This window comes from Puma concolor, chromosome D4 (genome assembly GCF_028749965.1).
Source record: "Puma concolor isolate L17-30 chromosome D4, mPumCon1.1.hap2, whole genome shotgun sequence".
NCBI classification, from domain to species: Eukaryota; Metazoa; Chordata; class Mammalia; order Carnivora; family Felidae; genus Puma; species Puma concolor.
This window is the reverse complement of record NC_141679.1, coordinates 88,726,573-88,753,442: the sequence shown is the minus strand read 5'-3', so window position 1 is coordinate 88,753,442 and position 26,870 is coordinate 88,726,573. Positions and strand designations below refer to the sequence as shown.

The 26,870-nt window shown below is 59.2% G+C and overlaps 2 protein-coding genes, 2 long non-coding RNA genes and 1 pseudogene across 6 annotated transcripts in view; 2 read left to right on the top strand and 3 right to left on the bottom strand.

The window, feature by feature from the left end:
• Window positions 1-397: 397 nt before the first annotated feature.
• Window positions 398-2,432, bottom strand: LOC147575094 (uncharacterized). The gene is made up of 2 exons (XR_015243129.1): window positions 2,321-2,432; window positions 398-1,802 (listed from the first exon to the last, which is right to left on the bottom strand). It is a non-coding gene; the product is annotated as an uncharacterized LOC147575094 (long non-coding RNA).
• Window positions 2,433-3,015: 583 nt separating this feature from the next.
• LOC147575093 (uncharacterized) lies at window positions 3,016-4,639 on the bottom strand. The gene is made up of 2 exons (XR_015243130.1): window positions 4,347-4,639; window positions 3,016-3,550 (listed from the first exon to the last, which is right to left on the bottom strand). It is a non-coding gene; the product is annotated as an uncharacterized LOC147575093 (long non-coding RNA).
• PTGES (prostaglandin E synthase) lies at window positions 3,456-14,330 on the top strand. 3 transcript variants are annotated; one of them, XM_086684252.1, is made up of 4 exons: window positions 3,456-3,580; window positions 3,903-4,172; window positions 7,256-7,338; window positions 13,763-14,330. In XM_086684252.1, the coding sequence occupies exons 2-4, from the start codon at window positions 4,038-4,040 to the stop codon at window positions 14,010-14,012; spliced, it is 468 nt and encodes a 155-aa protein (XP_086540378.1). In that variant the 5' UTR covers window positions 3,456-3,580; window positions 3,903-4,037; the 3' UTR covers window positions 14,013-14,330. The 3 variants fall into 3 exon arrangements, with proteins under 3 accessions (XP_086540378.1, XP_086540379.1, XP_086540377.1); XM_086684253.1 differs by having other exon boundaries at window positions 3,475-3,580; window positions 3,940-4,172; XM_086684251.1 differs by having other exon boundaries at window positions 3,488-4,172.
• A 911-nt stretch (window positions 14,331-15,241) lies between these two features.
• LOC147575092 (uncharacterized) lies at window positions 15,242-23,452 on the top strand (annotated as a pseudogene).
• Window positions 23,453-25,045: 1,593 nt separating this feature from the next.
• Window positions 25,046-26,870, bottom strand: part of PRRX2 (paired related homeobox 2) — a 41,159-nt gene continuing 39,334 nt past the window's right edge. The window contains exons 3-4 of the mRNA XM_086684250.1: window positions 26,648-26,826; window positions 25,046-25,494 (exon numbers count right to left, since the gene is read on the bottom strand). Coding sequence (XP_086540376.1) covers window positions 25,359-25,494; window positions 26,648-26,826 — 315 coding nt within the window. The 3' untranslated portion in view covers window positions 25,046-25,358. The remainder of the gene's footprint in view (window positions 25,495-26,647; window positions 26,827-26,870) is intronic.

Genomic DNA, 26,870 nt, shown 5'->3' with positions numbered 1-26,870 from the left:
GGTTAAATACGATGGCATCTGTGATTAGGCCAAAGTTGGGTCTGAGAGCATTGCCCAGTGATTGATCCTCTGGCCGCCGCCCTATCTGACTGTCATCCTTAAGCAGAATGGCATCATCCTTCAAGGCCATCTTGGCTATCTCAGGAGTGGGCTTAGGGGCCAGGCTGGCCTTGAGAGCCCAGGAAGCAGCCTGATCGTCCCCATTTATCCTTATGAGTAAACGTCAGCTGCTGACCTAGGCTTCTTCCCTGGCTCTGTGCCTGTCGGGAGAGGCAGCCAGGCTCCCCCAGGGCATTCCAGGAAGTAGGCGGGCAGGAGTCAGGACCCTGAACCAAACTCTGGAGCTCTTCAGTTATCCGGGTCTAGACTCCTTTATTTATAAAGAAAGAAATCCCAATCAAGTGAGCTTAAATCAATTCAGTGAATTACAGTTGGGTCTATATGTCAGGCACGGGACCGGTGCTTGTGGCTCATCAGCAAACAGGACTGAGACCCCCCCCCACCCTTCCCCCCAGGAATCCGGGTGTTAGACAGTAAGGACAAGAAATAAATTGTATGGCGTGTCACTGAATGAAATGGGCCGTGGAAAGAACAGAGAAAACACAGGCAGCAAAATGGCCTCAGAAGTGGCTCGGGTGGGGGTGGGGCGGGCTGTGCAGTGGATTAATGCGGTGGTGGGAGCGGGGTGGGGAGCGGGGGTGGAGGAGGCGACACCTGAGCAAAGACTTGAAGGTGAAGTGTCAACACAGCCCATGTCCAGGGGAAGAGACTTCCAGGCAGAGGCCCCTGGCCAGAGTGAAGGCCGGGAGCAAGGACGGAGTGGCTAGGCTGACCGAGCGAGTGGGGGAGGAATCCAGAGAGAACCGGATGGAGACCAGATGGGACGGGGCCGTGGGCCACTGTCCAAACTTTGGCTTTTACTCTGAGCAAGACGGGAGCCACCGCAGTTTGGAGCCAAAGGCAAACGTGATTTGACTGATGTTTTGTTTAAGCGAAGAAGGAGACTCTTAAGACTCCCAGACCCGGGTGAGTCAGAGGTTGGGGCCTTGTTGTCCCCAGAATACAGGCCCCCTCCACGTGGGGAAGGCGGGGGGGGGGGCGGATAGTTCCACACAGTTTCAGGCCGCTGAGGCCCCAAGCCTCAGCCCTAGAGCCAACGGGGGTCTCCGGAGGGGGAGGTCACAATATAAACTCCCAGGGAAGCCTCTGATTGGCTCTGCCAGCTGCCGGGACCATTGGGATTGGCTTCCCTGGGTCACGTGGCCCACCCCGTTCCCAAGAAAGGGAGTACTGGGATTGGCTGCCCCACCAGCATTACAGTCCCTACGGTCCCTGAAAGGAAAGCTGTGCTTTCCCAGGGTTAGTTAGGAGAGAGCGGTGGTCCGACAGCCCTTCATGGTCTTGTTCATTCTGCGAGGAGTTCAGGGGTCCCACCTGGAGCAGGGGGGAGGGGAGTGGAGCGGGAAGCTTCTGCCCCGGCAGGGCCCGCATGCAGCGCCATCGGAAAGCACCGGCTAATCCGTGCATTCGCACGGCACCCCTTCTCAAGGGTGGGGAGACGTGGCCGATGCCAGCCCGGACGACTACGGTGCAATAGAAATCTGACTCCGGTCGCTTGAGCCACAGTTCTTTCTCTTCCATCCCCTGGCCGGAGAACGTCCCGGCGCCTCTCACCGAGGTCAGGAACCAGTAGCAGGGGTGGGGCTGCTTCCTCCTCTCTCTCAAGCTCCTCTGAAGTCACAGACAATGAACCGGCCCAAGAGCTGGGTCTCTGATCCTCAGGAAATGCCGAGGAGGGCCAGCTGGAAGAAGCCACATGGGGGCTTGGACAAAGCAGTCCCTCTCTGCTCACCGTGACCAGAGAATTCTTGCGTGTGTGTGTGTGTGTGTGTGTGTGTGTGTGTGTGTGTTTAACCCAGCAAAGTCACCACTTAAGATACATCTCAGGGAATTTTTACATCTAGATTCACCAGTGTAACCACCACCCAGCGGTGATGTAAACACATTTCTGACCCCCAGGACGCCTCCTCCTGGGGGCCCCCCCGGGGGTTTCGTCTTGCCTTCATTTTCAGGCAGGCACTGCTGTAGTCCCCCCCACCTCCCGCGAGGCAGGGGCACGTCTTTTGCAGGCAAAGAAACTGAGCTCCGAGAGAAGCGTCACCACCCTCACCACCACCACCAAGAACAAAACCGCAGCTTCCCCAGGCCGAGGGAGGCTTTAAGGAAATTCTTGGCGGGAAATCAGAGGAGACCTCGTCCCGTCTGCCAGGCCCTGGCTCGGCTGGTTCGTTCCCGCAGACGTGGAGGGAAAGATTCCTACCGTGAAGTCATCAACCCGCAGGGCTTCCCCACGAAGTCCGTCTTATTTTCGGCTCCAGGTGACGGTGGGTAACAATCCGCCCTTTGCCCACGCTGGTTTCTCTAGCCTCTGCTGGTGAGGTTTCTGTCTCGTTCCAGAAGCCCAAGCAGGGCCGAGCGTGCGGCCGCCCGCGCCAAGGATGGGCGGACGCCCAGGGTCCCCTCTTGGGCTGTGTCTGGTCCACGATCCCGGGGGTGGTGCAGACACCAGGGCCCAAAGCCCCAACTGAACTTGGCAAGAGAGAAGACAGCTGCTCCCACTGGTTTCTGCGCTCCAGGGGCGAGAAAGGCCAGCGTCGGCAGGGAGCAACCTTGCATGACTCCTTCCCTCAAACACCCAGGCAGAGATAACGTACAATGCAGGACGTCCCCTGCGTCCTCTGTCCCGTCCCTGATCGTGACTCGCCATGTACGGTGTGGGTCTGGGACGACCCCGGCTGGCAGCCCCATGTCCCAGAAACACGGGTGTCGGCTTCCAAGCACATCTTTTGTCCGGATGAAGGAAGGCTTGGCGCACAGCAAATGGACAAGCGATGGACCCCCCACCCCCTACCCACTCCCCGCTCCAGCAGCACAGGCGCTTCCAAGAGCCTCCCTCCTGGCAAGCCAAGCGTTACCCCCATGTGGAGGAGGAGGAAACTGAGGCTCAGAAGCTCATACAGATGAGGGCTTCCTAGGTGCCCGGTGTTTAATAATTAGACACGACTCCCTTTCGTTGAAGACAAGGATTCGGAGGAGGAACCTGCTCGCCCGAGACCACACGGCTGCAGTCGCCAAGGGCTGGCTCTGGGACTCAACGTCAGCTGAGTCGGGCTCCGGAGCACATGGCCAGTGTCTCTGCCCTCTGGCCAGTCTTTTCTCTTGGTCTCTGCTGCTTTGGGGGCACAGCCCAGACGGACACCGCGGTCCCTTCGGGGCAGGCGCCAGGGCGGAGAAGGCACAGGACACTGAGGTTTCCCTCTTGCCCCCCCCTCCCCAGGGGACCCCCGAGCAAAGCGAGCGCAAAACTAAAGGCAAAAGATTCCTGCCTCTGCCGACGTCCGACTCTCCATGCCAGCTCAGGTCGTGGGATGGATGGAGCTCGCGTCGGGCCCCGAGCGGACAGCTCACATCGGGATTCTCTCTCCCTCTCGCTCTGCTCCAGCCTGTTCCTTCTCGGCGCTCGCTCGCCCTCTCAAAATCAATAACTAAACTTAAAAAAAAAAATCAGAGTCACATCAAGGTAGGTACGACTGTGGTTCAAGCGTCCAGGCTGAGAGTGGGGACGGATGGCCCAGTTCTCCTGCCCGACACCCGTCCTGACCCGCGGGGACAGATACCAGAGCTATCGGCCACCTGTGGATGTCCCGCCAGGCGTCTGTCTTTGTCACACACACACACACACACACACACACACACACCCTCCCAGAAGGCAGGCCCTGCCGGACGCCCCCATGTTACAGATGAGGAGACAGACTAGAACGCGTTTAAGGATTTGCCAGGGGAGGGGTATCTGGGGCCGGAGGGTGAACAGGGGACACAGCTCAGCCCTGCGCCTCCCCCAGCATCTGGCCGCTGAGAGTGGGCGTGTGCTGTGTGCAGACAGGCCTCCTGGCGGGCTCTCCCCGCCTCCTCCAGCTCATAGAGACACAGCCACACGCGCCTGCTGCGGCCGCCTGCCCCAGAGCTCCCGCCTGCCCATGGAGATGCCTGCCCCTGTCCTGGCGTTGGTGAGAGGCCAGGCGCTGCCGGCCTTCCTGCTCTGCAGCACGCTGCTGGTCATCAAGATGTACGTGGTGGCCATCATCACGGGCCAAGTGAGGCTTCGGAAGAAGGTATGCTCCCCTGGAGCACCCCCCCCCCTTCCCCGGCCCCAGCCCTGCTGGGAAACTGCAGGGATGGGAAACTTGGCCGAGGTGTTCTCAGGGCCAGAATGTGAGGGCCCTGGAGACCTTTGGGATGGCAGGACTCGCACCTTCTTGTCCTCTGTTGTAAGAGCGTTTACTCACCCCGCCGTGTTACCAGGTAAGTTCTGGCACGAAGGGTGCTGCTGAGCTCTGCTGGGTGTCTCAGAGAGAAGCAGGTCCCGGAGGGTGGAATGAGACAGCAAGAATGCCTCCATCAGACCTGGCAGCTTCCCAGCACAGGAGATCGGAGATTTGGGTGGAGTGGGAACTGGCGACGCAGGAACCCCAGGAATTTTAAGTGGAAATTCCCAATTCGTTGGCGAGGGGGCTTACGAACGCACGGCAGCGTCCAGAGGCCAGGTCTCGGCCGGCCTGGGCTCCACTGGAATTTTCAAGGAGGAATTCCCCCCGCCCTTCCCCCCCCCCCCCCCCCCCCCCCCCGCCACCCCACCGATCCCAAGTCCCCGGAGCCAAAACAACAAAGAGGCTAAGATCGGAGCCTGGGTGGGCGGGACGGCCCATTCAGAACAGCTCGGCTCGCATTGGACACTACCAGAGTCAGAGAAGTTTTGGGCCAAGCCGGCCGGCTGTCCTGTTTTTCAGTACAGGATTCGTTTCCAGAAACCGTGGCCCCTTTGTCCGCCTTTGTCAAAGGCAAGGCAAGGTTAGCTCTGGCATCACGTTGGGTGTGGACACCCAGGAGTGGGGGTCTTGCTGGGGAGTCTCGGACTCAGCCCCTGGCATAGGCGCGGGCAGGGGTGAAGGCAGGACGGCTTTAACGCCCAGAGGCACAGACACAGGCACCCGGATGACCCCTGCCTCCTCCCTGCCTCACCCCGGTCCTGGATGCGGGATACGGGGAACCCAGCAGGGACAGGTGCATTCAGCCATTAAGTCCTTCCTTGGAGCTGAGCGTTTAATAGGTGGGAGCCACATTCACCTTGTCTTCCGGGAGAGGACACCTGTGAGGCCACACAGCAGGGTTTGAACGGGGCTGTCCGGCCCCACAACCTGTCCGGAGGGGGCGGGGGCGGGGATAGAGTTCTCAACAGCAAAGCGCAGGGGTCCGGAGCCTCCCTCTTCAATGTGAATTCAGGGATAGAAGGAGGGAAACCCGAGAGTGCCTTTCTCTCTGGTGGGTGGAGAGTGCCAGAAAGAAACCTTCCCTGGGGCTGTCCCCCAGAGGCTCCTTACTGTCTGTGAGTTTCCCTCCCATGCCAGGAAGGAGCCTGGAAGCCACATCCCTGGGCAGGTGACAGATAAGGGCTCTGACTCGTCCACCCTTTGCCCCTGGGGTGAGTCTAGGAGCCGTTTCCTCATCTGTAAAGCAGGGGATAGTCACGCTCGAGCCGGGCGAGTTCGGCACCTGGCGCAGAGCAAGCGTGACTTCTCATTACGTACGAACAATTGGAATTCACTCGAAGGCCGCAACCACAGCTCGGTCCCGGGAGTGCATCCAACGGCCTGCCCCCTTGTCCCAATTAAAGGTAGCAATTCTAGCTTCGGACGACAGCGGTTCCTCGGTCTGCCCTACGACCGGCTCCCGGCCCGGCGGGCTTGTGTTCCAGTTCTGTCTTTAGGAACGAGCCACCCCTCGGACCCGGGCCTAGGACCCTTTGAAGGGAGTCATGGGTCCACGGACTCTGTGCCGGCCCATCGGGATTGGCGATTCCACGAGTGCAGGGCCAGTGGAGAGGAATTCTGGGTGTGGGGGCTCTGATCCTGACCCTGACGGGCCTCAGGCGTGGGACAGGTGGGACGCACCAGAGCTTGGGGACAGGGGTCACCAGGGCTCATGAGTCAGAGGTGGCAGTATTTGCCATTGGGTGAGCAATCCAGAAAGCGTGCTGCTGAGATTCATGTTTGCTGTGGGGTTGGTGAGCGCTGCACGTGGGCCTCCGGTGACGGAAACGTGACCTGAAGTTTCTGCTGTCCGCAGACTATTCGTCGAGCACCTTCCCCATGCCGGTGCTCCCAGTGCCCGGCATTGGGCGGAGGCCTCTCCAGTTCTCCCCTTCACTCTTCGCGCGGGAAGTGAGCTCCGCTTGATCCAGAGTTCACGGATGAGGGAGCTGAGGCTCAGGGAAGCGAAGAAATGGGCAGCTAGTCTTTGTGGAACTGTCAAAAACCCTCTCACTGCTCTTAGTTCAAAGTCCAAAGTCTTAGAGTGCCCTCGGGACCCCAGCAACTTCATCTTGGGCCTCTGTCCCTCGCTCTCTATACTCCAGCCACGCTAGGTTTCTGTTCTTCAAACACCCCCATCGTCTTCTGACCCCAGGGCCTTTGCACATGCTTTCCTGGATGTCTTCAATGCTCTTTCTCCAGCCCGCCCTCATCGGGCTCATGTTGTTGCCTCCTTCAAAGCTTAGCTTGAATGCCCCTGCCTCAGAGAAGCCGCCTCTGACCCTCAGGCTTGATCAGGTCTGCTGGAAACATTCTCAAGGCCAACCTTGTCTTCTCTTTGTTTAACACTCACCACCTGGTCTTCCCTGGTTCGTAAGCCATTTCCCCCATCAGACTGTGAGCTTCCCACAAGCCAGGACATGAGGGCCTTTGCCCTCGTCTGTTCCGGCTGCTATAACAGTGTCGGGGGCACACGGGGCCTGGACTGGGGGGGGGGGGGGGGGCGGGGCTTGTAAACAGCAGACTTCCTTCTCACCATTCTGGAAGCAAGGTGCCTGGAGATTCCGCGTCTGGTGAGGGCCCACTTCCTGCTTCACAGATGGCCGTCTTCCGGCTGTATCCTTTAGTGGCAGGAGGGTGAAGGAGCTCTCTGGGGTCTCGTTTCTAAAGGCACTAATCCCATTCCCAAGGGCTCTACCCTCCTGACCTAATCACCCCAGAGGACCACCCCCCCCCCCCGCTCCCCAACACCATCACCTCGGAGGTCAGCTTTCAACATACGAATCCGCGGGGCACACGTTCAGCCCATAGCAGCCTTGGTCATGGCGAGTGCCAGCACTTGGCACGTGGAGGGGGCTAGGCCAGTAACTCTCGCTGACGTATTCCAGGCTTTTGCCAACCCCGAGGATGCCCTGAGACACGGAGGCCTCCAGTACTGCCGGAGTGACCAGGACGTAGATCGCTGCCTCAGGCAAGTACTGTTGGGCCCCAGCCTGGCCACGGTCTGCCCCCCGAGGCTCCGCTCTGAGCACCAGGGCCAGGGGGGGCACCCAGAGGACCGAGGTCTCCTGCCTTCCGGGGCCCCTCAGATAGTTCTAATTTATTCATTGATTTCATGTCTTTCTTTCTTTTTTAAAATGTTTTCATTTATTTTTGAGAGAGAGATTGAGAGTGCGAGCCGGGGAGGGGCAGAGAGAGAGGGAGACAGAATCGGAAGCAGGCTCCGGGCTCCGAGCCGTCGGCACAGAGCCCGCGCAGGGCTCGAACTCATGAACCCTGAGCTCAGGACCTGAGCACGAGTCCGACGTTTAACCAGCTGAGCCGCCCAGGCGCCTTCAGTGCCTCCACCGTGGATGGGTATTCTGCCAGTGGGATGGGTGAACATTTATGCCACGTTTTGGTTTTATTTTGCATTTCTATCGTTCGGAGTGAAGCTGAACGTCACTCCCTCTGCCGAGCAACCCCCCAGTCGATCAAAAACAATTTTTCTCATTATGAAAGTCAGAACTGCTGACGATCGCCGACGACCTGGGTCGCACTGCAAACACACGGAGGGCAAAGGGAGACCAGTCCCGACTCTAATCTCCCGCTAACCTCTAACACTGTGTTCACCCAACTCCTCTTCGTAGATGTTTCCCAGAAAATCCCGTGTGCACTGTGTGCCCAGGGTGGGGTTCTGGTATTTCTTTTTCCGTGAACGTTATTTGGTGAGCATTTTCCGTGTGGGTAAATGCTACTCAAAACCTGATTCTTTAAGAATAGCCATGTAAAATGGGGCGCCTGGGTGGCTCCGTCGGTTGAGCGTCCGACTTCAGCTCAGGTCACGGTCTCGCGGCTCGTGAGTTCGAGCCCCGCGTCGGGCTCTGTGCTGACGGCTCGGAGCCTGGCGCCTGCTTCGGACTCTGGGTCTCCCTGCCCCCACTCTGCTCACACTCTGTCTCTCTCAAAAATAAAAATAATAAAAACATGGGAAAAATGGAAAAAAAAATAGCTGTGTAAAATCCCACCGGAGACTAGATGTGGATTGATGTCATGTTCCTGATCTGAATGTTGTGGTTTTAGCAGTCGGCTCTCCCCTGGCTGACCCCGGTAGGCTGGAGAGGGAGGAGGCAGCACTTGCAGGGGACAGGGACTGCCAGCGGAGTTGAGGGACAAGCGGAAGGACGGGCAGCTGCCCAGGGGGAGACAGGAGACAAACTCTCCCGTAGCTCCCAGGGCATTCCCGTGCACCGCGGGCAGAAATGGGTGAGACACTGGAGTGTAAATACGAGATTCTTTTCTTCGAGGAGAGCGTTTTTTTTCTCTTCGTTTTCTTGACCGTTGAAAATAATATGCATACTTGTGGTTTTTAAGAATGACAGAGATGTGTAAGGTAGGAAGTGAAATCCTGTGCTGTTCTAGCGTTTCTAATATAACTACGGTAGGTAGTTCTTCCTATGAGGTCCATCCATCCGTCCATCCATCCGTCCATCCACCGGACACGTAGTGAACAAGTGGACAAAAGCCGTGCCGATACCCGAGTCCATACCGGTGACCCTTATCCCGCCCACCCCCTTGGTTGGCTAGACTCTCCTGGGCGGTGGAGAAGGGCCTGAGCAGTCGAGGCAGCCGTGACCGTGGATAGCCTGGGCTGGCTCACCGCAGCCACCGAGGGGGTTTACTTGGCTTTTCACAGGGTACACGCGTCCTACGTGGCGAAGCTTTCTTGTGGCACGGGAGTGGTTACGTGAGCCGACGAGCACTTTGGTTTATTTTTTACTGGCTGTAACCAAGCCAAGGAGAGATAACAGACCCGTGTGGTGCCCAAATGTTTCTACGTACCCAGTACACTTTCTTCTTCCGATCAAAATGACCCTCTGTCGATAGTGGCGATGCTCCAACGGCTGGAGTTCGATTCAGCGCTTTTTAAAAAATGTTTATTTTTGAGAGACAGAGAGACAGAGCGTGAGTGGGGGAGGGGCAGAGAGAGAGGGAGACACGGAATCCGAAGAAGGCTCCGGGCTCCGAGCTGTCAGCACAGAGCCTGACGCGGGGCTCGAACTTCCGGACCGCGAGATCATGACCTGAGCCGAAGTCGGATGCTCCACCGACTGAGCCACCCAGGCGTCCCAGTTCAACCCTTTTTGAGCACCTCTTACCAAATAACGTTTTATGTCCATTTGGCAAGTGTTTATCGGTGGAGGGGACGTGCGACGTGCTGGTACTTATTGGAGACTTACCACGGCAGGTCTGGGGGTTCCTGGTCCCCCGGGGTCTCCTCCACCTCCTGCCTTCACAGAACGTCGTGGAACCGTGAAGGTGCAGGGCTCAGAGGATCACACGTCCCGTCATCCCCTGCTGGAGAACTTGCTGGAACCTGAGGGGGACATGCCCTGGAAGCAGAAGTTAGTTAAATATTAGACCAGAGTTTATGGTGCAGTCAGGGTCACCCTCCTGCCCAAACAGGAAAGCACTTAGGTCTAGGTTCTTGGAGGAGAAATCTGCCTTGCAGATTAGCCACACGCCAGAGCCAAAACGAGTGTGAGCCCAGCTCTGGGAGAGGTCAGGAGCCGGATTTCCAGGGAAATGATGAAACCCGGCCACCTTGTTTCATGACACCAACCCCAGCCTCCTGCTCAGGTGTCTTTGGGCCAAATCCCGAGTCCGTGTGTGGGAAACCTCAGGGAGGGAGTCTCCGAGTGGCCCCAAGGGAGGCAGACGGGGACGGGGCCCCCATGCTTGGCGAGGTTTCTGACTACTCGGAACACGCAGCCTGAATCCGACTGAACCGGTTTGTCCGGAGACTGGTCCCCGAATCGCAGTCCTAGAAGTCCCTTCGATGTTGTGGACGGTGACCCGAGGCCAGGGAGCAGGTTAGAGGCACGCCGAACCGCGGGCTCATGCCCGGCCCTCCTCTCTGCGGCTCCACGCCGGGTTTCATTCACCCGGCCGAGGCAGGAGAGGCTGGCAAAACCGAGAGGGCGAGATTAGCGTTCAGGGTCGTGCCCCAGACCAGGCCGGCGATGGTGGCGAGGAAGAGGAGGAAGACGGCAGGTGCATCGGGGCACAGCCCCTCCGCGACAGCGGGGTCCTAAGCACCTTGTCGATAGCTGCCAACCCGCTGGGCCCCCCAACAGCCTCCCCGGGGAGGGTGCTGTTATCTCTGGAGGCAGAGCAGGCTTGCCGAGGCCACGCGGTTGAGCCCAGGACCGTGGGCTCTGTAGGAACGCGGTTTTGCCCGCTTTATGCCTGCCCTTGACATTGAGCAGCAGGGGACCTGGCATGGCCAGTGTGGGCAGCGGGGAGGGCCAGGGATGAGGACGGACGTCCCTGCCAGCTGCCTGGGGCTACTCGCAGACCTTCTCCCCGCCCATCACCTGCCGTCATGCAGCCGGTGTTGCAATGTCTGGGGGGTGGGGAGGGGCGGCCCAGTGCGGCAGGAAGCCCAGCAAGTCCGGTCTGGCGGGGATTTGCTTTGGGTGACTTTTATGTTAAAAAGTGGCTGTTATTGGAATGACACGTTTTGCCCAACCACGTCTCTCCGGTACGTGACTCCCTCCACGTCTGTCAGTTCACATCCGGGCCCCCCGGGGAGGGGAATGAGTTTTCTTGCCTCACCTTTGATTTCCCCACAGCTCCCTGTCCTCGGCACCACTTGTGGCTTCGTGGGGAACCCCCGCTTTGATCCCTATACCGGAGGGAGGAGGGAGAGGGAGGAGGGACGGGCTGGGCCAGCTCTCAGTGGGGGGTGGGGGGTGGGGTGGAGGGCGGGGTGCTGAGGGTCAGAGCCTCAGGGCTTTCTCGGCTCCCAGCCACCTCTCCTCCCTCGCTGGTGACCTTGGGGCCCTCGGTCCGGCCTGGGGCTGGGAGGTGGGCTCGGGACCACGGCTTGGTTTTCTGCAGGGGCTGCACCTCCCCGCCTCTCGGTTCTGCCCCGAAGAATGGGTCCCCACCTGCCACGAACCTTGACCATCCCACCCTCCTCTCCACCCTGCTCCCCTTTGTCGGCTCTTTGGGGTTTGGCCAATGTCAGCTCTCTAAAAAGTGACTCACTCGTCCGATGTGAATACCTGCTTTAAAGGACAGTATCCGGATGAATGGGTTTCCCATACTAGTTAGGGTGCTTTTCCTGAAACTTTCAGATGAGCGTGTGACAGAAAGGCCCATCCAGGTGGGTCAGCTGTGAGAGGCAGACCGATTTCTGGGACACGCTGACTTCATTTAATGTTTATTTATTTTTGAGAGAGAGAGAGAGAGAGAGCGCACGAGCGGAGTGAGGAGCAGAGAGGGAGGGAGAGACAGAATCCGAAGCAGGTTCCAGGCTCCGAGCCATCAGCACAGAGCCCGACGCGGGGCTCGAACCCACGAACCGCGAGATCATGACCTGAGTCGAAGTCGGACGTGACTGACTGAGCCATCCAGGCGCCCCATCACTGACTTCATGTAAAGTAAGCTTTCCAGGGGCGCCCGGGTGGCTCAGTCGGTTCATCGTGATCTCAGCTCAGGTCATGATCTCACTGTCTATGGGACTGAGCCCCACGTGGGGCTCTGCACTGACAGTGGCTCCCTCTCTCTCTCTGCCCCTCCCCCTGCTCTCTCTCTCTCTCTCTTAAAATAAGTAAATAAACATTAAAGAATAAGAAGAATAAAGCACGTTTCCCAAGGGTGTCACTCTAATGGGGGATGTTGGGGGGCACAGCCCCATTTCCATAGGGTAGAGGGGTCTGGAGGAAGCCTTGCTGTCCCCTCACAAGTGAGGTAAGGGACTTGCTTGATCAGGGAGCCGGGGGGCGGGGCGGGCCCAGCCTAGTTTTCCCTCTTCTTCTTTCCCACGGCCAGGATCTGACCAGGGCCTACGACTTGCTCTCAGGCACAGGCAGGCGGCAGGGCCTCACCCAACTGGGTGAGACCGGGCCTTCCTGCAGACCTGCTTTCCCCGAGGCTGGGTCCCACGGTGGAGATTTGGGAGAAAAGGGGAAGGCAGGCTCACGTTGGCTTCGGGATATGGGGCCAGAGACGCCAACCGCTGTGTCCCGAGTTTCACCCAAGAACGGTCCAGGCCCCGCTGGGTTAACGGGGGCTCTTGCACACGCGGATTGAATTCCAGGCCCCAAGCCCCCCTTCACGAGCCCCCCCCCCCCTGCTTTCAACCTGCCTCGCTCCCTCTCATGCCACCCCACTCCAGACACGCTCCAGGGTCACTTTTCTGTGCCTCGAACACCCTATGCTCAATCCCACCCCAGGGCCTTTGCGCCTGCCCCTCCTGCTCCCTGGAAAGTTCTCCCCCTGCACCGGTGGTGACCTGCTGACGATCCCTGATCATTCAGGCTTCGGTGCAAACATCTCCTCCCCTGAACCCACCCGCGCCGGTCACTTGGCAGAGACCCCTGCAGCACGGGGCAGCCGAGTTAGGGCCTCTCCCATGCCCTGCCCAGCCCCATTCCCTAGGTCAGGCCACACACCGGGCCCTTGCCTAAGGCTCTGCTTGCAAGTGGGAGGGAAGAGGAGGGTTGTGTTACAGGCCGTCCGTCGCACGGGAGCTGCTGGGCCGGGCCCGGCCCGCGGGCGCACAGCGTTGGGGGAACGCGTCCCAGCTGCCCAGCTGGAAGGCGCACCTCGCTTCCCGCCCCGAGTCCCCCCTGCCTCACACATGCGGCCTTGTCCTCGGGGGAGGTCCCAGCCCCGGTACTAGGTTCCTGTTTATTCTTCCAACATACCGTCTATGGCCTCAGGCACGGGTTCGGTCTCTCATTTATGAGACTTGACCTCCTCACCTCTCCCCAAGGAAGCTGTCCATTAGCGGGAGTCATGGAAAATGTGACCCAACTCTTAGCAGACGCGGGTGGGTTTTCTTTCTTGGTCATCTATTTACGCCAGGGCTATACTCAGCCCTTCCACTCCGCCCGCGCCACCCCACGTGCTCACGCGCCTGACCGTTTTGAACAAACAAACACAAAGACACAGGACAGCGTAGACGAAATGAAGAGCTTTACCGGGGGGGGGGGGGGGGGGTAAAGGGCGCGGGTGGGAGTCAGACCTAGGCTCCACCCCGGCTGTCAACCCCCTCTGAGTCCCACTGTTCCCGGCTGGCGTCCAAGGCCACACGAGGGAAGACGGTGGGGAGCGTGGCCGGGGCCAAGTCCTGGGGAGCCCCAGGGCTCGGGAGGAAAGCCCCGGCTAGCTGCCTGTCACGGCCACTGGCCCATAAGTGGGGTTTTACGTCCTGGCAGCAGCTGACTTGGAGTTGCTGTCGCTTCTGCCTCCGTGGTACCTCTTTCTCCCGGCCACGAACGGACGCGAGTCGGGCACCCCGAGATGGTCCCCAGGGGCGTGGGGCCCTTCGGGGCAGAGGGCCCCGGCTTCCACGAGCTTCTCCCTGCTGACGCCCGGCTGACCGCACACCCTTGCCTTCCCAGAGCCCACCGGAATGACATGGAGACCATCTACCCCTTCCTGTTCCTGGGCCTCGTTTACTCCTTCCTGGGGCCTGACCCCTTCATCGCCCGGATGCACTTTCTCGTCTTCTTCCTGGGCCGCGTGGTGCACACCGTGGCCTATCTGGGCAAGCTTCGGGCACCCACCCGCTCCCTGGCCTACACCCTGGCCCAGCTCCCCTGTGCCTCCATGGCCTTCCAGATCGTCTGGGAAGCTGCCTGCCACCTGTGACCAGCAGCCGACAACTGCTCAGCCAGCAGACCGCTGGCCGCGAGCCCCCGTGACTGTACCCAGAGGGCACCGGGCGGCCCTTGGGGATTGTGCTCAGCCCAGGGACCCGGTTTCTTGGCAACCCACCGAGCGCGGGATCCTGGGCACCGCGGGCCTGTGTGTGTTTGCCCATGTGTGTGCACGCGTGTGGGCGGGCGTGCCTCTTGGACTTCTGGGTGGAGTGGCTGCCCGGACCGTGCGGAGATGGCTTCTCAAGACTGACAGAAAAATCCTCCCACTCGAGCACCAGCGCATTAAAAGCCATGTTCCTTCTCCGTCCCTACGAGTGAGAGAAGAGTCCGTTCGGGTTCCTCAACGAAACCACCATCCGGATTCAGGGCTGTACTAGCCGCGAGCTTCTTAGACCCACCCCAGAGATTCCGATTCGGCTAGTTTCGAGGGGACCCTGGGCATCTGCGTTTTTGTAAAGCTCCCCGGTGTCCCCGCGGTGTCCGGGCCCCGGCTCCACACCATCCCTTTCCTCCAGAAGCAGGACCCGGCACAGGGTGGGGTGTGATATTGCAATTTATTTTGTGGTGGGAGTTTAGCGAGGGGGGCGTGGGATTACGTTCCCTGGCGCCCTGTTGACACGCCCCGTGCTCGGTCTCCGTTCCTTTGCCGGATCCTTCTCTCCTACGTGCAGGTGCCGAAAGGCGGGGCCCACAGTGAGGGTCGCTTCTCTTCCCTGGGGAGTCACTCACTCGTTAAGGGCCATAAAGCAAGAGAATGGGCCCGGCATGACCAACCGCTCAAAGGAACTTTCTGGCTCCTTCAGTACCAGCAAGATTTGAAAAGTACAAATCTTTGTACTTTGTGTGTGTGTGTGTGTGTGTGTGTGTGTGTGTGTGTGTATCTCCTAGACTCCTGTTCTAAGATGTGTGGGGCCTTGATCATTCAATGGAAGGGTCTGTCCGGCTTGGGCCACCACCCTGCAACCCCTTGGCTGCCCACCCCTGGGGTCTATCGCCGCCCGAGTGGGTCATTTTCGCGGGACATTTTTGTTAGTGTGTGTCTGGGGCCACACTGACGGGACGACGTCTCTGGAAAACACACAAATGCGCCCTGAACGGGGGGGGGGGGCGGGGCGGGGGTTCGGTCCCGCGCAAACATGCAAGCAGGGTGCTCGCGGGCCCCCTCCTGCCTCCTTCCCACGGGTGAGTAAGGTGGTCTGTCAAGTCCATCCTTTACAGATGAGGACACCGAGGCTCCAGGAGGTGGGCCCCTGACGCGCAGGGCCCGCTCTGAATCTGGCGCGTCCGCCTCCAAAGCCCCGCTCTAACCACCGTCCCCTACTGCCTCACCGCCCCTGACCGCCTCTCAGCGCTGCCCCTTCTCTCCAGGGTCTGGAGAAGCCGCTGGGCAGGTCTCCCTCCCAACAGCCCGAAGCCGCTGAACTGCCCTTGATGGACCTGCCCGGCGGGGGCCTCGTGGGGACCCCTGGCCTCTCCGGAAATTCCAGCTTCCCCCTGATCCCTGAGGCTCCGTGGGTGGGGAGGCGCTCACAGCTGGGAGTGGACAACACTGCCCTCTGGTGGTGAGATGAGACTCTAGTCTCCGGAGGGAGCCGAACGCTCATCCAGAACAGGGAAGGGCCCCGTCGCAGCCCGAGAGCCTGCCTTTTGCTAAGCGCTGGCTGGGCGCGGTGCTTACGATCTTTTTTCCACGCGATCCTTGCACTGATCCCGGGAGGGAGGCATTTCTGTTTTCAGATGGCGGAAGTAGGGCTCGGAGGGGAGAGGTCGCTTGCCCACCGTCCCCGAGCTGGGGTGTGGTAAAAGGACAAGGGTGTGTGTGTGTGTGTGTGTGTGTGTGTGTGTGTGTGTGTATTCGTTTGTTTTAGAGAGAGAGAGGGCGCGAGCCGAGTCGGGGAGAGGAGCAGAGGGAAAGAGGAAGAATCTTAAGGAGGCTGCGCCTCAGCCCGACGCGGGGCTCGATCCCACGACCCTGGGATTGGACGCTCAACCGACGGAGCCACCCAGGCGCCCCCCTCCCCCCACTTGTGTGTATTTTCCCTCTTGGAGAAAGAGGGCCTGAGAGGGCACAGCTCAGAGCCGGGTGAGGAGGGAGCCCTGTGAACCTGGATGAAGGGGGTGGCCCCGTGGAGCCAAGGACCTGATGAGCCCCTGCGCCTTGCCCCCCAGCCATTCACCTCTGTGGAACCTCCTTAGATGCTGGGCCAGGCCTGGGGGACAGCAGGACAGCACAGTGACCACCTAGAGTGCCGGCACCCTAATGGGGGGGGGGATGAGGCAGTGGGGGCACAGGGCTTCCGCGGCGGGGGCGGGGGGGGGGGGCAGAAGTCACCTGGGAATAGAGGTGAGACAGATCTGTTTTAGGGGGATTATCCAAACGGAGGAAACTGAGGGGGTGGCGGGGAGGGGGGTGGAGGGAAGATGGGGGGGAGGGAAGGGGGCGGTGGAGGGGAGGTGGAGGGTGGGGGGGGGGGCGTGGGCATGGAGGGGAGGGGGTGAAGGGAAGGCTAGCAGAGGAGCGGGAGGAGGGGAGGGGAAGGGGAGGGGTGTGCAGAAAATGACGCTAAAGGAGTCAGCAGCAGCGGGGCTCATTTGAGGCTCTGGGGCCTTGTTGGGGGTCTTTGGAGGGGGGATCGGTAGAGTTGGGGTCTGCGTCCTCAGAGGATGTCTGAGAAAGCCAGCAAAGTAGGGTTGACCGTCAGGCAGTGGGCGGAGCAGAGCGGGAGGGCCCAGGGGAGAGGCAGGGGAGAGGCAGGTGTGAGCGGAGGGCTGGGAGGGGCCAGCCCAGGGTGCTGTCCGGGGGCAGCTGGCCCGAGCAGGGGAGGAGGACGCCCAGGGATGTGCTGTGCTCCTGCGAGCCGGGCAGACCCAATCCAGGGTGGGGGAGGGCTGGGAGCCCCATGGCCGCCCACCCGGGCCCGGGAAGCTGAGCTGGCCCTGGTTGGGGTGTCGTGTCTGGGGGCATCTTCTCCTGGGCTCTGAGTGAGCAGGAAAGGCCAGAGCCGGGCTGGGGTGTCACAGAGACCCCAGGGTCAAGTTGGGACCCTGCCCCCAAAATGTTGCCAGCGTGGTCTAACGTCATAGAAGCTATACCCCCACTCCAGCGTGCACACATTCTACGGAGGAAGCTCAAGACAGGTGGTGACTGGGGGCCCCTGTCCCGTGAAGGCCCCTGCCGGGAAACCCTGGGGCTCCCTGGTCCAACGGATTTCTTGGCTCGAGGCTTCCAAAAGCTTCCCCGGTGTGAGAGGGACCTGAGAAACCAGGAAACTATTGAGAAGGTGAAGAAGCCTGGATTTCAGTCCTGGAGGCAGGGACAGGATCTGGGCACCCCCTGCAGAAGCAGAGCCTGGTTCCCAGAGGACCCACAGAAGCCTCTGTGTGTGCGTGTGTGTGTGTGTGTGTGTGTGTGTGTGTCCCCAGGAGGCTGTTGGCCAGGGAGGAAAGACCCACCCCTTCTAAGCGGGCTGGGCCTTGGCGGGGGGAGGGGGGGTCACAGCAAAGGGGTTATGTGTCCGGCTGGTGGAATCCAATCAACCTTGCCAGGAGAGGTATCCTTTGAACTGGAACCTGAAAGGGGGGTGTTGTTTGTTTGTTTGTTTAACTTATTAAAAAAATTTTTTTTAATGTTTATTCATTTTTTGAGAGACAGAGAGTGAGTAGGGGAGGGGCAGAGAGAGAGAGGGAGACACAGAATCGGAAGGAGGCTCCAGGCTTCGAGCCATCAGCACAGAGCCCGACGAGGGGCTCGAACCCACGGACCGTGAGATCGTGACCTGAGCCGAAGTCGGACGCTTAACCCGCTGAGCCACCCAGGCGCCCCAAACTGTGAATTATAGGTATGACCAGTGGTCAATGTCAAAGGTTCGGGAGCTATGGGAAAGCTCGAAGAAGAAAATAAAAACCTTCCATACTGTCACCACACAGAGGCAGTCCTGGGTCGCCCTCCGGGGGCTCTGGGACACTTGTTCGTGCCCGTTGTGATGAGGGCTGGGGTCATCGCGACCACTTCCCAACCAGATCGCTGCCTCTCCCCTCGCCTCCCACTTGAGGGACGCTGCCTTCTCGCGAGGCTGGCCTCTTCTTTTCTTCGTTGTTGGTCTCTTCCTGTAGAGTGCGAGGGGCACAGGGGTGTGGGCCTCTGCTGTTTTCCTGCTGGGCCCGTGTCCCCAGGCCTCGGAAGGGCGCCTGGCTCCTAAGGTGTTTGTGTTAAGTGAACAGATAGTGTGTAAAATGAACGTGACTGTGTGTGTATGTGCAACACAAGATAAGCCTTCAGGATTGCCTTTATCCGGTGTGGGATTCCATGACCTAAAGTTTTTGTTAAGGGCTTCTTGGCGCGTCACAGACCCGGGTGGCATCCGGGCTCGGGGCTCCCACAGTCTTGCAGCGACACGCGGGACTGGCTCTTTTGTCACCGCTGGGGGCTTTTCCTTAACGGTACCTTTGCACTTCCTCCCGGGGCTTTCAATGGTCAAGAACGCGGATTTTATTCCCCTGGTTTTTCATCATCCCGGACAACCTCATCATTTATTTTCTCGGCCCTTATCGTCAGATAAATCAATTTTCCCAGGCCGCGTCAGGATTAGCTCTGCTTCCACGAGCATCTTCGAACATAAATCTCCGTGCACGTCCGTTTCTTGAAGGTATGTTTCTAGAAGTAAAATTGCCCAGTGAGAGGCATGTGTTTTTTTTGAGGCTCGCGGTATAGAGATTGTGCTCCAAAACAACAGTCCCCGTTTGGATGGGATTTTAAACTTTTTTTTTTTCTTTTCAACGTTTTTTATTTATTTTTGGGACAGAGAGAGACAGAGCGTGAACGGGGGAGGGGCAGAGAGAGAGGGAGACACAGAATCGGAAACAGGCTCCAGGCTCTGAGCCATCAGCCCAGAGCCCGACGCGGGGCTCGAACTCACGGACCGCGAGATCGTGACCTGGCTGAAGTTGGACGCTTAACCGACTGCGCCACCCAGGCGCCCCAGGATTTTAAAAAGAGTTTTGTCAAGTTTTAGTGCCCGCGTGGGGAAATTTACAAGCGAGTATATAAAGAGCGGAGACCCCCCCACGATCCCGCGTCCCTGAGAAAAATCACCGTTCACATTATGGTTCATTACTTGCCAGATTTTTTTTTTAACCATGCATATCACAAACATGCATATGAGATGTAATAAGCATAATATATCTGTGCATATCTGTGCATATTAGATACATGTAAATGTGTCAGTGTATAAGTAATACACCTATATATGAGTGTGTGTGTATATATCTCTCCAGAGAGAGAGAGAGACCGTGAGGCATGTCAGGTTTCTTCACCTCTGCTCCCTGGAGAGCCTGTCGTGTGGCCACCCACGGGACAAGGGTATCTGTGCCAGCCAAGAAGATTCTGAGCCGCTTCCCTTTCCAAAGCTCGAACCTTGAAAATAACAGGGTCCTCCTTTCCATTTCCAAATATAAAATGATGACATTGAATTATTCTTTTTCAAACTTCACGCAGCTCCCCAGACATGCAGAGGTATCTGCGGGCTGTCTAGAACTTGACTTTGTTTTTTAAATTTTTTTTTTAACGTTTTATTCATTTTTGAGACAGAGAGAGACAGGGCATGAACGGGGGAGGGGCAGAGAGAGAGGGAGACACAGAATCTGAAACAGGCTCCAGGCTCTGAGCCATCAGCCCAGAGCCCGACGCGGGGCTCGAACTCACGGACCGTGAGATCGTGACCTGAGCCGAAGTCGGACGCTCAACCGACCGAGCCACCCAGGCGCCCCTTGACTTTGTTTTTTAAAAAGCTGACACTATAGGGGCGCCTGGGCGGCTCGGTCGGTTGAGCGTCTGGCTCTCAATTTCGACTCAGGCTGTGAGCCCGGGGTCCTGGGATTGAGCCCCGCATTGGGCTCCATGCTGAGTGTGGAAACTGCTTGAGATTCTCTCTCTCTCTCTCTCTCTCTCTCTCTCTACCCTGCTTTCTCTCTCTCTCTCTTTCTCTCTCTCTTAAAAAAAAAGTTGACACTACATTGTAACCCTCGTTGGAATGCATTTTCACGGCCATAAGAGAGCAGCCAGAGGAAGGAACGAGACAGGGAAAAGGAACCGTCTGGAGGGATTGTCTGGAGAGTCTGGGGCGGGGGACAAGGAGGGGTTAAGGCTGGACAGGAAGAGCAGAGCTAGGTGGTGGAGCCCCAAACACCTGGCCTGGGTGATGGAACATCGTTGAGAGAGCCCTCGGGAGCCGCAGGAGGCTTTAGACGGGGAAGGGACATGATCGGAGCTGGGTTTTAGGGCAAGAAATCGGTCAGCTTGTACAGAAGGGCCCGGAAGGAGGTGAGAGGGGAGGCTGTTCCTGTGGCCTGGCAGATAATTCGAGCAAAGGCTCCAGGTCGCCTCTGTGGTGGGTCTGGGGTCCTTGGGCACCAGGTCCTTGGGTCCTGTGCCACGGGCAGAGGGAGGCCCAGCTCAAGGTAGACATCCAAGCTCTATCTCCACCCTGTGTTCCTGTCTACGCCGTGTAACAAGTCGCCACAAACATAGCGGCTTAAAACAACACCCATTCATGATCTGACGGTTTCTGTAGGTCAAGAGTTGGGGCACAGCTTAACTGGGTCCTCTGCTAGGGGTCTCGCGGCAGTCAAAGAGGCCTTTGGGGCTGGGGCCTCTTGTGGAACTCAGTGTCCCCTTCTAAAGCACATTCACGTTATACGGGGAATTGAATTCCTTGCAGTCGGCTGTTAAGACTGAGCCCCCACCCCCCCACCGCTGCTGGGGGCCGCCGCCCCCAAAGGCAGTTCACAACAGGGCTGTTTGGTTATAAGGCCGGCAGGCAAGAGAGCATCCATCTCTCTACTTTGAGCCCCTTCTTTCAGGGAAGACCAGAGTCTCTTTAGAAGGCTCACCTGCTTAGGTCAGGCCCACCCAGGATAATCACTCTCCCTTTTGATTAAGTCAAGTCAACTGATTAGGGACCTTCATTAACTCTGCTAACTTCCTTCATTTTCGGTTAGAAACAAGTCAGAGTTTCCACCCACACTCAAGGAGAGGGGATTTCACAAAGCTGTGGTTACCTGGGGGTGAGAATCACGGGGCCATTCTAGAATGATGCCAACGGCACACCTCTCCTTTCAGTGCCTTTTCTTTTCCATTAATGTTTATTTATTTTGAGAGAGAGAGCATGTGAGCAGGGAAGGAGCAGAGAGAGAGAGAGAGAGAGAGAGAGAGCGAGAGAAGCCAAAGCAGGCCCAGGCTCCCAGCTGTCAGCAAAGAGTCCGATGCGAGGCTCAAACTCATGAACTGTGAGATCACGACCTGAGCTGAAGTCAGACACTTAACCGACTGAGCCACCCAGGCGCCCCAACACATTTTCCATCTTTAAAGAGCTCCTTCGCCAGTGGAGACGATTACGTGGGCCTGTTCGTTTTTGGTTTTCGATAGGGTTATATCAGCCACGTCACAGAAAATACGCAGACGAGCGGATTGCAAGCCGCCCATAGAACGTAAGCTACAATATTTACCTTTTGGTTCCCGCCTTCTCAGGGTTTTTACACCGCGGGGATGAAACGTGGGGCAAACGGCTCAGCACGCATTGGTTTTGATTCCCCTTTGGATTCTTTCTCAAAGTGGGGCTGAGGGATGGCATCAGATGGGACACGTTCCGGAAGGCTGGTGCCAGTGTTTACGCCGTGACCCCTGCTGGTGGTGTAGGATTTGTTCGTCCCTTTGTGTTTCAAGAGAAGGCTAGGTCAGGGGCCCCCCCAATAGGCCTGTGGTTTTCCCAGCTCTGTGCCCGACAGTGGCCTCACAGCGCCCTCCAGGGAGGGATGACACAGGGGTGGGACGTGGGGATGCCATTTTGCTTTGGTCCTCAACTGGCGTTCCCCAAGAGTGTGGGCAAAGAAGGGGCCCTGAATGGTGTGCGCCAGGTTCTCCGGGCAGGAACAGTGTTCAATGCACCCCGGGACCTCAAACTCCACTCTGCGTGCTGTCACCATAAACACCAAAGTGCCCGTTGATAGAAGGTAACTCTGTGCCAACAACCCTGGGGCGCGGCTTCTGTGATCATTACCTGTTCTTACCCCCATTTTACAGAGGATGAAACTGAGGCCCGGAGAAGTCCTCTGCCCAAGGTCAAACCGGTCTGTTTCTCAGGTCTGGGGTTTTCCGAGAGCCGGGCTGCCTTTTCTCTTTCTCCCAATCACCTTCCTTTATTTCAAACAAACAAACGAAAAATAGAGGCAGATGCTTGCAATCTCCTCTCCCAAGCGTGCTTGGCCAAAGGGGCAGAGGGAGGCCGAGAGAGGAAGGTTCCAAGTTCTCCCAGCCTGGGACGGGGCCTGGGGTACCTTATCCTCGTGGAAAATTCTATCCCAGGACGGCTGCCCACACAGCCCAGCAATCAGGGCTACAAAAGTGACAGCAATGTTTGAATAGATTTTCTGTTACTGGGGGGGGGGGGGGGGGCTGCTGTGCTCCCCTCCCTCAGCTCCCGGAGCAGCATATGAAAACGATTAAGACGGTTTGTTTTCTCTAGCGTGCTTGGGAGGAAGTGACACCGAAATCCTGGTGGCCCAACGGCAGGGCCAGCGCCTCCGTGGGAAACGGGCCCCCAGCTTTTCCTGCAGCGGGTGTTGTTGGGACCCGCCTTCCCCCCACCCCCCAACCGAAGCCCTCCGCCCAGTGTGACCCCATCTCCGCCGCAGGCAGCCCCGACCTGGCGATGCTTCGTGAGACCCTCCCTTTGGATGAGAAATAAACCGATGGGCCTCCATCCAGTGGCGAGGGCACCGCTCTGGACCCCGCGGGCCGGCCCTTCACTCGTGCAGATTCCTGGGGTCGGGGGTGGGGGACACAGTCAGCTCCTCACGAGGGAGGGCGACACTCCCTGCTTGGAAAAGGACGGCCCAGCTCTCGTGTGGGTAGAAGGGCAGGCCAGCGTCTTCCCGACACCTCTGCCAGGCAGGCCCTGCTTCCAGAATCTCTTTCTCCCAGGCACGTCCGCGTGCCTGAGCCACATCCTGGCCACCTGGCCGTCCCCCTCAGCCCGTCATCTGGTCATTAACCCCTGCCCTGCTGTGTCCGGGACACCTCCCAGATCTGCCCGCTCTGTCCCCATCCGGTCCGGGCTCCTGTCCATCCAGCATCTGCCCTGGCCCCCGCAGGGGTCACTCTGCCTCCACTCTTAGCCCTGGGGCCACTCCTCCACACGGAACCCCGGGGGGCGTGTCCCTCCACCACGGCTCCCCACCGCCAGGATGACATCCAGAATTCTCCATCTGGCCCCACGGGCTCCACTTAAGTCAGCCTCTGCTCCTCTCCACCTTCATCCTGTCAGGAGATCCAGCCCGGGAACTGGCCCCACCGGCCCCGAGAGACAGCTTTTGGCTCGTCCCGGGGCCTTCACACACACTGTTCCCTTAGCTAGAAACACTGTTCCCCTCCCCACCCCCGCCCCCGCCTTGGCCTGGCAAACTCTTCGTCCTTGCAGGACACCGCTTCCGGGAAGGCTGCCCAGATGTCTGAGACTACGTTTGGGGCTCCCCGGGCCTGGTGTGGCCTCCGCCCCGAGGGACCCTGCATCAGTTCTCTGCTCTCTCCTCACACAGCGTGTCATGCTTGTTCAGTGAATGAGGCAGAGGCCACACGGAGGAAGACGACAGTCCAGGGCACAGGTGTCTCCCCCGCTCTGGCCCTCACAGTCAGGGTGAGCCCGAGCCCCCTCAAGACATCCGCAGGACGCCCCCTCCCCACGCCGTCAGCCGGAGCCCGTGCCTCCCTCACCCTCAACGGTGCCCCACGCTCTCCTGCGGATGGAGTCCCAACTGTCCAGCCGCAAGGCGGTCACACGGGGAGCGTCCTGGGGCTCGTCTGCGCGTCCGAAGGAGGCAAGAAGCTCAGTGCTCGAGAACCCTGTTTTCATGGCGAAATTCCAGCTGAAGGGTGGGGAGGGGTCCTCGTCTGACTCGCAGGTACGATTACCATACCTCCCAAGCCACAAATGGGGATCGTCCCCGACACAAGGATTGTCCCTGAGGCTTTGACCCGTTTGGGGTCATCAGGGGTGTGCAGCTGATGGGCGGGAACACGGATGCTTTGGGGCACTTGGCTGCACGGGCAGGGCAGACTACGGGACAAGAGGTCAGCTGATCTACCCCATGGGGTGTGACCGCCGTGTCACCGCGAGGGCCATCGCCAGGAGGGACTGGTCGCCTTCGTGCCCTCTGGGGGTCGGGGAGCGCCGTCCTACTTACTTGGGGGCTGACTGAGGGCCCCCTCAGCAGAAATGACTCTGAACTTCCCTGGAGGGTGCGCCCCACAGAAAGAGTGGTAAGGGGCCAGGCGGAAGGGGCCCGGGCTTCCCGCAGACTCCCTTACAAGTGACGTCATTGGCTGGTGGCACGTGTGTCCTCTGTGACCCTTATCGTCTGCAAAAAGGCAGGCGGACTTGGATAAGGTCTTCTGGTGTCCTTGGCTATTGGGACGCCCACTCCTCCGTCCCGGGGGGCCACCTGGGACCTCCACTCTGCACCATGTCTGGGGCGTTTGTCTCAGCCGCTCTACAGTCAAATGCCCAGGAAGGTCCCATACGTCCTGCAAGCCCCAGAGATAAGGAATTGAATTTCTAGCACCTGCCTCACACACTGTCAGCTCAGCCCAGGAATCCACGGTCACCTCACCTACCCTGCCCCCCACCATAGGGCAGAGGGGATACTCCCTGCCCAGACAGGGAAGGGATCCCGCCCAGTGTCACACAGCAGGGCTTTCTCCCAGATGCCTGGGTGTCACGGGGTCCAGGGCCGGTCTCTTGATTTCCTCCCCCACTCCCCAGCCCTGAGGCTCTGCAGGGTGATGAAGAGCTTCGTGCAGAAGAAGGCTGGGACATGAGGGCATCTGGTCCCGCCATGGCTGCTGGTCCGAGCATGGCCCAGGGCCGGCCCCACGACGGCTGCAGGCCAGAGCAGGGCCCCAGAAGGCCATCCCTCAATTACTTTGCTGCCCTCGTCCGCCCGCCCTCCCTCAACCTTTTAGGGGCTTAAAAAAAAATTTTTTTTTTTATTTCTTAAAGACAAAAGCTTTTTGGTTTTAATACACAAAATAAATGCAGTCCTTGTGGGGTTCCTGCTCCACCTCTGGCCCAACCCCCCCCCCAAAGGTCATGGGCCAAAGTCTCCCACGGCTGTAGACGGGGGCCTGAGCCAGGCTCCCGGGATCTCAGCAGCCTCTTGGGCCCGGGAGTCCAGACTGGAGAGAGGGCCCAGGAGATCCCTGTCCTGGAGACAGGGGACATGAGAAGGGCCCTCTCTGCCGTTGTGAGACCAGGCGGGCAGCTGGGTCCTGGCAGGCCGACCATCAGTTCACCGTGGGCACCTGGCTGTGGTGCAGGCTGAACTCCTTGGCCTTGAGACGGAGGCTGGCGATGCTGTTGGCCATGTTGACTCCCGGGGTCGCAGGGCCTGAGCCTCCAGGGCTGTAGGGCGGCACCGTGCTGGGGGCGACAGAAGATATCAGGACATGGGGCTGTGGCGGACATGATGCCCGAAGCTGACCACTTCTGGCTGCCAGCCCTGGACCCCAGCCTCTGGTCCCCCCGCCTCCCTTCCTCGGTTTACGTTCCCGGGAAGCCCTCCCCGCCACGGGATGGGCATGACCGGGGCTGCAGAATATGGGGGGGAGTCAGAAATGCCCACAGACAGCACGGGGACACAGGCAGCTCCTGTGGATCTGTAGGCATCCCTCCCTGGATCAGGAGCCTCCGGAGAGCAGGTCCTGGGTCCCGTCCCCGCCCCCGCCCCCCCCCCCCCCCAGCACCTGCACTGGGCCTGGTGCACAGCAGGATGGAGACACGGTAAACCACCTCTTGGTGGCTCTTCCGCTCCGGGTAAGGACAGGGCAGGAGAGCTGGCCAACATGGGATCACGAGGACTCTGACCCCACGAGCCGACCCCCCGGATCTTGCCTCCCACAAGACCAGGGCTCCAGCAGAGTGACTCACACAGACTAAGGGACAGGTGTCACCCCCTGGAGTTGTGGGCACAGAAAAACGACTCCCTGGCACCCCTTCCTTCTTCCTTCCTGCCCTGCCGCCTTTTTCCAGCTTTGACCAGGACAAAACTGCCCGAGAACGTGGCTCTGGACCCCAGCCAGGTCCCTGGGACAGGGAAGCCGTGCCCTCAGCCCTCCCTGGTCTCCCAGGGAGATCGACACAGGGTGCTGGGGCTTTCTTGCCAACCCGGAAATCTTCCTCCAGGTTTTCAACTTCCTCAGGGTGGCCTCCAGACAGGCCTCATCTTCTAGCCCCTACATTCATGCACAGTCACGCGCACAATCGCGCGTGCACATTTGGGCGCACGTGTTTGCACACATAGACGCACGCACAACCATGTGCACATACCGATGCGGAAACGCACGCGCACACGTACTCGCGAAACACAGCCACACGCGTGCTCGTGGAACACCCACGCGCATACACTCATGAGCGCGCGCGCACACGTGTCCCCACACGGAAGGCCCAGGCTTCAGGGGCGCCTGGGCACCATGCACAGCTGTCTTGAGATGCTCAAAGGAGCCCCGGGCCCTACGAGGCCGCACGGGTCGCCCAGGCTGCTCCCCCTCCCGCCAGAAGGGGTTCCTGCTCTCACCTGTAGGGGGACGAGGCCGTCCAGGAAAGATAATCGGGGCTCAGGGTGGCGGGCCGGGGAACTACGGGCTGCTCGATGGCGGCCTCCTGGCTGTAGGACTTGAGCAGCGAGGCGGAGCGGTTGGCCAGCATGGCCCTCTCGTTTCGGCGGAACTTGGCCCGGCGGTTCTGAAACCAGACCTGGGGGCGGGAAGGCGTGCTGAACGGGGCGCAGCAGGCCGCAA

Bases quoted from the DNA above. Each gene is read 5' to 3' on its own strand.
- PTGES (XM_086684251.1), top strand. From the start codon at position 3,627: ATGGCCCAGTTCTCCTGCCCGACACCCGTCCTGACCCGCGGGGACAGA. The intron at 4,173-7,255 runs GTATGCTCCCCT...GACGTATTCCAG, and splicing joins AAGTGAGGCTTCGGAAGAAG to GCTTTTGCCAACCCCGAGGA. The intron at 7,339-13,762 runs GCAAGTACTGTT...TTGCCTTCCCAG, and splicing joins GACGTAGATCGCTGCCTCAG to AGCCCACCGGAATGACATGG.